The sequence below is a fragment of the Aotus nancymaae genome, unplaced genomic scaffold (assembly GCF_030222135.1).
Source record: "Aotus nancymaae isolate 86718 unplaced genomic scaffold, 86718_ANA_hifiasm-v0.15.2.pri h1tg000021l, whole genome shotgun sequence".
Classification (NCBI taxonomy): Eukaryota; Metazoa; Chordata; class Mammalia; order Primates; family Aotidae; genus Aotus; species Aotus nancymaae.
Genome location: NW_026988433.1, coordinates 591,946 through 598,829, shown reverse-complemented (window position 1 = coordinate 598,829; position 6,884 = coordinate 591,946). Strand labels below are relative to the sequence as shown.

Below are 6,884 nucleotides of genomic sequence, written 5' to 3'. Positions count from 1 at the left end.
CAGAGGCAGGAGCTGGCAGCCGGGGATCTGCGGGCAAAGACGGGAGCGCGGGTTCCGCTCCAAGCCCCGGCAGCCGCGGCAGGAACCGGCCTGGCCCGGAGCGGGGGCGTCACGTCTCCCTCGATCCCACCCGGGGAATCCCAACCCTCCAACCTCGAGGCCGCGGGCTCCGCGCTCGGCCCCCACCTGGACCGCGGGCTGTGCCCCTGAGAGGCCCCGCTCCGAGCCCCACGCGGGACCCCCGCGACCCCCGGGACACCTGCGGGGCGGGGCCGGGGCGGGCACGAGGCCGCGCCCTGGAGGCGGAGCCACAGCTCCCCGCCCGCCCCGCGCCCCCCGCCCTCGGTGCGCGGCGGGACCGACCCTCAGCCCGGCCTCGGCTTCCCGGAGGTGGGGGCCGCCCGCGCCATGGCCGCCACCCAGCCCAAGCCCCCCGCGGGGGCGACCGCCCGGCGCCTGGCCCGGGGCTGCTGGTCCGCCCTCTGGGACTACGAGACGCCCAAGGTGATCGTGGTGAGGAACCGGCGCCTGGGCGTCCTGTACCGCGCCGTGCAACTGCTCATCCTGCTCTACTTCGTGTGGTGCGCGCGGGGCTGGGGCAGGGGCTGGGATCGGGGCTGGGACTGGGACTGGGGGCGCGGGGCAGGGGCTGGGATCGGGGCAGGGGCTGGAATCGGGGCTGGGACTGGGGGCGCGGGGCAGGGGCTGGGATCAGGGTTGGGGCTGGGGCTGGGACGGGCGCGGGGCAGGGGCTGGGATCGGGACAGGGGCTGGGATCGGGGCTGGGGCTGGGATTGGGGTTGGGACTGGGACTAGGGGCTCGGGGCAGGGGCTGGGATCGGGGCTGGGACTGGGACTGGGGGCGCGGGGCAGGGGCTGGGATCGGGACAGGGGCTGGGATTGGGGTTGGGACTGGGACTAGGGGCTCGGGGCAGGGGCTGGGACTGGGGGCGTGGGGCAGGGCTGGGATCGGGGTTGGGGCTGCGGCTGGGACGGGCGCGGGGCAGGGGCTGGGACCGGGGCGTGAGGCAGGGGCTGGGATCGGGGCTGGGATCGGGGCTGGGGCTGGGACTGGGGGCGCGGGGCAGGGGCTGGGATCGGGATCGGGGCAGGGGCTGGGATCGGGACAGGGGCTGGGATCGGGGCTGGGGCTGGTGGCGCAGGGCAGGGGCTGGGATTGGGACTGGGGCTGGGACTGAGGGCGCGGGGCAGGGCCCTAGAGCCCCGCAGAGCGGACCCGGGTCGCGGGAGGGCCCGTGCCCGCGGGCGGGCTCAGCCTTTCCGGGGTCGCCTCCGGAGCCGGCGCCGCCCCTGCCCGCAGGTACGTATTCATCGTGCAGAAAAGCTACCAGGAGAGCGAGACGGGCCCCGAGAGCTCCATCATCACCAAGGTCAAGGGGATCACCACGTCCGAGCACAAAGTGTGGGACGTGGAGGAGTATGTGAAGCCCCCCGAGGTACGGGCCGCCCCCTTGCCCCCCCCACTGCCGTGTTCCCCACCCCAGTGGGCCGAGGGGCAGCAGCTGCCGCCTGGCCGACCGCCTCCCTCTTTCTGAGCCCAGGGGGGCAGCGTGTTCAGCATCATCACCAGGGTCGAGGCCACCCAGTTCCAGACCCAGGGAACCTGCCCCGAGGTGAGGTGGCCCGCCCTTGGCGCTGGGGGACCCTGCCTCAGCTAGGGGGCTAGCTGACCCTTGCAGGGTCGCTGACTGGGCCGCCTCCACCCTAGAGCATAAGAGTCCAGAATGCCACCTGCCACTCCGACGCCGACTGCGTGGCTGGGGAGCTGGACATGCTGGGAAACGGTCAGTGTGCGCCGGCTGGGGCTGGGCTGGGCTGGGCTGGGCAGGTGGGGCAGGGCTTTGCCCCCACTAAGCCTCGGTGACCTCTGCCCCACAGGCCTGCGGACCGGGCGCTGTGTACCCTACTACCAGGGGCCCTCCAAGACCTGCGAGGTGTTCGGCTGGTGCCCGGTGGAAGATGGGGCCTCTGTCAGGTGCACTCGCGGCCCAGCCTCCACTCTGATCCTCTTCCCCTGACCAGAGGCCAGATGGGCGGGGCAGGAGTGACAGCAGCTGGGGACGGGTGGGGGCCGATGCCAGGCGGGGTCCTTGGGGGAGGAGGGGACTAAACAGCGCATCTGTGCCTTCTCAGCCGATTTCTGGGTACGATGGCCCCAAATTTCACCATTCTCATCAAGAACAGCATCCACTACCCCAAATTCCACTTCTCCAAGTAAGAGCCGCAGGGCGTGGTGACGGCCCAGCATGGGGGCTGCCTCCTGGGAATGGGGCACTTGGGGTGCAGGCCTTGCCTCCTGCTGCCTCCTCAGGGGCAACATCGCCGACCGCACAGATGGGTACCTGAAGCGCTGCACGTTCCACGAGGCCTCCGACCTCTACTGCCCCATCTTCAAGCTGGGCTTCCTCGTGGAGCAGGCGGGGGAGAGCTTCGCAGAGCTCGCACACAAGGCAGGGCAAGCGCAGGCGGGGTGGGGCCAGGGCGGGCTCCCACCTGTGCAGGGAGGGCCTGAGGTACAGGGGGAACAGTCCCTTCTCCCTTCTGACCAGCTGGCCCTGCTCAGGCAGAGGAAAGAAACACGATCAGCACAACTCGCCCCGTGTGGCACTTGCTGAATTATTGACACTGGCCACAGGGCTGGCCGCTGGCACCCCTTATAGCTCAGACACTGGATGCCCAGCACCACCCCAAACTGCCCTGTGGGCCCCTCGGTACACACCTCACGTGCAGCCTGGACTGATCCCAGCTCAAGGGGCCTCTTGTGTGCCTTCCTGACCCCCTTCCCTGGCTCCTTGGTAGGGTGGGGTCATCGGGGTCATTATCAACTGGGACTGTGACCTGGACCTGCCCGCCTCGGAGTGCAACCCCAGGTACTCCTTCCGGAGGCTGGACCCCAAGCACGTGCCTGCCTCGTCAGGCTACAACTTCAGGTACTGTCCTCGGGACACTGCCGTTCCCCGAGTCATAGCCATGGTGAGGTCCTGAGAGGCTCGGCACCCGAGGGGCGGCCCTGGAGCGTGGAGGATAAGAGGGCCCTGGCTGGTGCCACACAGGACCAGGCAGCCTGGACATGGGCTCCCCGGCCTTCCCGTTCCAGGTTTGCCAAGTACTACAAGATCAATGGCACCACCACCCGCACGCTCATCAAGGCCTACGGGATCCGCATTGACGTCATTGTGCATGGACAGGTGACCGCCCCGCTGGGGGTGGGTGGCCAGCCCTGCTCCTCACGCCCCACCCCTCCCTCCAGCCCCATCAGTGGTTATCAGCCATTCTGACCACCCCCATTCTCTCCAGGCTGGGAAGTTCAGCCTGATTCCCACCATCATTAATCTGGCCACAGCTCTGACTTCCATCGGGGTGGTAAGGAACCCACTCTGGGGTCCCAGTGGGTGCAGGGGGGGTCCACCAGGTCTTTACACCCTGGTCTCTGCTCTGCTGGCCCCAGGGCTCCTTCCTGTGCGACTGGATCTTGCTAACATTCATGAACAAAAACAAGGTCTACAGCCATAAGAAATTTGACAAGGTGTGTGCGCCAAGCTGCCCCTCAGGTAGCTGGCCTCTGACCCTTGCCCGCGTTTTGGGCCAGGCCCCTCCCCAGCCCGCCCACTGCTCCGAGGATCGGCCCCCCAGCCCTCCATCAGGCCAGGAGGGCCAGCAAGGGGCAGAGTGTGGCCTGGCCATCCCGCCCCCACGGCCTTGCCCCATCTCTGCCCCATCCAAGCAGATGGTGGACACTCCTGTCTCCGAGCCTGCCCCGCAAGACTCCACCCCCACAGACCCCAAAGGTTTGGCCCAACTCTGAGCGCCTTCCTGACACGCTGCACTGCAGACCCAGTCTGGTGGGGCCAGCCAGTCCCCGGCTAGGGACCCTCAGTGGACCAGGGCACTTTGGTAGCAGAGCATCTCCACGAAACTGAACACCACAGGATCCCCATGCAAGGGCCGGGGCCTCACTCTGGTCCCAGGCTTGTGCCCCACCCTGGTGCACCAGCCCTGACCCCTCCCCAGCTGGTCCCTAGACTGCTGCTCACTTCCCACCACCTCACAGCCACCTGGGACCCAAGGCAGCTGAGCTCTGAGGGGTTCTGCTCCTGGTCTTGGGCCATGGGAACCCTCACCTCACCCCACCCCACCCCACCCCAACAAGTGTTTGTAACTTCAACTTCTGCCCAGACTCTTCCCTTAGAAGTCACAACATACTCTTAAGAGTTCAGTAAACTTGCGAGCACAACCTTCTGGCCTCATTCCTTGGGTAGAAGCATCGTGAGCCCATGAATATCGGGTGCTAGGCCCTACCGGCCTGGAGCCGGGCTGCACAGTGACCTGGTCTGGGTCACCTCCCCACTAAGTAGCCGGGGAGGTGTGCAGGGCACGTCTACCTGCCCCATGACCCACCGTCCACACAGCCAGCCAGGCCAGTCAGGTCTGCCGAGGCTTGGAGTGCACCGGGACCCAGGACATGTCCCTGCCTGCACCTGGCAGGCCACCAGACTCCAAACCACAGCCGCCTCATCTCAAAATGCGGGATGATAGCATGACTCAGGAAGAGAAATGGAAGGGAGGCAGTGATAGCTGCACACAGGGAAAACGAAAGCTCAGGCTGCAGCGGTGCTCAGATCAGCATTCATTCCTACTGGGTGGGGGCAGGGTCCGAGCTGGGAAGTCACGCCAGGCGGAGGTGGACGGACATCAGCCCGGGAGCTGGCTCTAACTGGATCGGGGCCTGTGGGTAATCTGGTTACTGCATCCTCTGCTGCTGCAGTGGTTAGACTGGTACCCACCGGGGGGGCCCTGGGAGGAACCCAGAACTGAGCATCACGAAGTCGCCTGTGCCAGGTGCCATCCCGCCTTCTGAAGGAAAACCCAGTCTCAGGAAAGCAACACCACTCCCCAGGGTTAAAGGGCGGAGAAGGGCAGGCAAGGCAGGCCTGGTCTCATCTGAAAGCCTGAGTTTGGAGGTCTCAGCACAGAGCTGTGTACACCGGACGCTGGACACCCAGGCCCTGCTTCCCTTCACTGTGACCTCCCAGCCTCAGGTCACCCCATGACCTACACGTGCTGTGTGGCTCACAAATGTCCGCCTCCAGTTCTGGAGAAACTGGCTTTTCCAGTTGGGCCGCAGCTTGGGAACCGAGGCCAAAGCTTCTCATTTCTGAGCCCTCCACCACTGCTTAAACGCCCCCAGCTCCCAGCTGGCCTCAGCTAACCCAGGCTGGCCGGTGCCTACAGCCACGCCAAGCGCCCCCTGGTCCTGCTGGGTGGCCTTCCTGGGGGATGAGTGGCTGTCCTCCAGCCCCATCAATCCTCATTCCCCTGAGTGTTCTCCCGCTTTGCTTCCAGGAATGAAGCCCAGCCAGTCAGCCTCCCTCCTCCCCTGCTCGCCCTAATTTGATTTGATCTCCACTCTGGAGGCCTCAGCACTCGTCCATCTGAGCAGGCATCAGGTTTCTCCAGGCAGGCGGCCTGAGCGGCATCCAAGGGCCAAACACGTGCCCAGCGGTACCCATTCCCCCAGTCTGGCGCGCCCTGCAGATACACAGTGACAACCTAAAGAAACTTCAGTGTGAAATGCAAGTTAAAATGGAAAGTGTAGCAGCGATGCCCCCAGACAGTAGATGGCAGGGACACACTAAGGCCAGCTCTGGGCCGACAATGCAAACCTCCTGGGGAGTCTGTGGGGCTCCTCTCTCCCGCAAGGCTCTCGTCTGGGGATCTGCGTTTCTGAACTAATTTCAAACTTGCCTGTGAAGCTGGCCTTTCTGCCTCCAGCTACTCCAGCGCAAGAAAGTGAAGGACAATGGACGTATTTGGCCAAAAGTGAGGCGCACAGAGGTCTTACGAGCAGGGCACAAAGCCACAGTCCACATTCTCACGGGTCAGAGTCCAGACTCCCTGGGAAACCAGCCCACACCCTGCTCCTGAAAGGCTGTGGGGACAGCCCACTTCTCCGTGTGAACAGGTGAGACTCCGGCCCCACCATGGCCGTGGGAACCCTCCTCCTCTCAGAGCCAGAAGCCTCCAGGGGCTTTTCCTCCTGGGAAAAAGAACTGACGTACCTAGAGAACTCTCCCGCCCCACCAGGTACGGTGCAGGAAGCAACAGAAGCCCAGAAACACATTCAGTCAACGAGAAATGGCACCCAGGGCTCTGGCAGCCTTGCTCGTGGCCAGGGCCACATCCTGCTCCTGCTCGCTCCTGTGATGTCCGAGTTCCCTGGAATTGTTTCCTTTGGTTCCCTCCCCGTTCCCTGGACTGTGGTCACAAGTTTGGACAGTCAGGATGGTCAGTGGTCTGTTCACTGGAAGCACGGGGACGCGGCCTCTGCATCAAGAGGTCTGGCGCGGATGTAGAGGCGCCCGGGGCCCGGGGCCCGCTAATGGCCCAGCTGTGGGTTCTTCTGCAGCAGCCACTCCAGGGTCTCCAGGAGGTAAGACATGCCGTAATGTCGGGCAATGTTCTGGAAGATTCTGATCTGCTCCATGAAGACCTGCAGGAATAAACAGACGCAGTGAGACCCCAGTCCACCTACAGAGGAGGTCGAGGAGGCGGGGCTGAGCCGAGGCAGGTGAGGGAGAGCCCACCTGGGTGTGGATGGTGAGGGCAAAGTCCCCTGCGCAGCTGCAGTACACAGGCATGTGGGTCTCCTTCACCCCGCGGCACTTCAGGCAGACCTGAAAGGGAACAGCCCCGATGGGCACCGGCCCTCCAACCTCGGCCGGACCCCCTGCTGCTTCTTCACAGGCTCGAGAGGAGAGACACATTCGTGGGCCCATCGGTAAGACTTGAGCCCCCACTGTGCGCACACCAGCCCTCATTTATGAGTAAAATGAACAACCGCATCCCACCCTGCCAGCGCCTTC

General features: G+C 65.0%; 2 protein-coding genes across 6 annotated transcripts in view; one reads left to right on the top strand and one right to left on the bottom strand.

The window, feature by feature from the left end:
* The first annotated feature begins 408 nt into the window (after window positions 1-408).
* Window positions 409-3,853, top strand: P2RX2 (purinergic receptor P2X 2). Of its 3 annotated transcripts, XM_064379476.1 has the most exons (12): window positions 409-581; window positions 1,322-1,457; window positions 1,563-1,634; window positions 1,730-1,805; window positions 1,900-1,996; window positions 2,155-2,235; window positions 2,333-2,471; window positions 2,821-2,951; window positions 3,119-3,209; window positions 3,319-3,384; window positions 3,470-3,547; window positions 3,749-3,853. In XM_064379476.1, the coding sequence occupies exons 1-12, from the start codon at window positions 409-411 to the stop codon at window positions 3,824-3,826; spliced, it is 1,218 nt and encodes a 405-aa protein (XP_064235546.1). In that variant the 3' UTR covers window positions 3,827-3,853. The 3 variants fall into 3 exon arrangements, with proteins under 3 accessions (XP_064235546.1, XP_064235545.1, XP_064235547.1); XM_064379475.1 differs by having other exon boundaries at window positions 3,470-3,853; XM_064379477.1 differs by lacking the exons at window positions 1,563-1,634; window positions 1,730-1,805 and having other exon boundaries at window positions 409-513; window positions 3,470-3,853.
* Window positions 3,854-5,581: 1,728 nt separating this feature from the next.
* The window catches only part of POLE (DNA polymerase epsilon, catalytic subunit), a 53,908-nt gene continuing 52,605 nt past the window's right edge, over window positions 5,582-6,884 (bottom strand). For all 3 annotated transcript variants that reach the window (XM_064379527.1, XM_064379528.1, XM_064379530.1), the window contains 2 exons: window positions 6,606-6,695; window positions 5,582-6,511 (listed from right to left, as the gene is read on the bottom strand). In XM_064379527.1, coding sequence (XP_064235597.1) covers window positions 6,398-6,511; window positions 6,606-6,695 — 204 coding nt within the window. In that variant the 3' untranslated portion in view covers window positions 5,582-6,397. The remainder of the gene's footprint in view (window positions 6,512-6,605; window positions 6,696-6,884) is intronic.

Excerpts from the sequence above, each read along its gene's own strand:
- P2RX2 (XM_064379475.1), top strand. The coding sequence starts at position 409 with ATGGCCGCCACCCAGCCCAAGCCCCCCGCGGGGGCGACCGCCCGGCGC. Across the intron at positions 2,472-2,820 it reads TCGCAGAGCTCGCACACAAG|GGTGGGGTCATCGGGGTCAT; the intron begins GCAGGGCAAGCG and ends GCTCCTTGGTAG. Across the intron at positions 3,210-3,318 it reads ACGTCATTGTGCATGGACAG|GCTGGGAAGTTCAGCCTGAT; the intron begins GTGACCGCCCCG and ends CATTCTCTCCAG.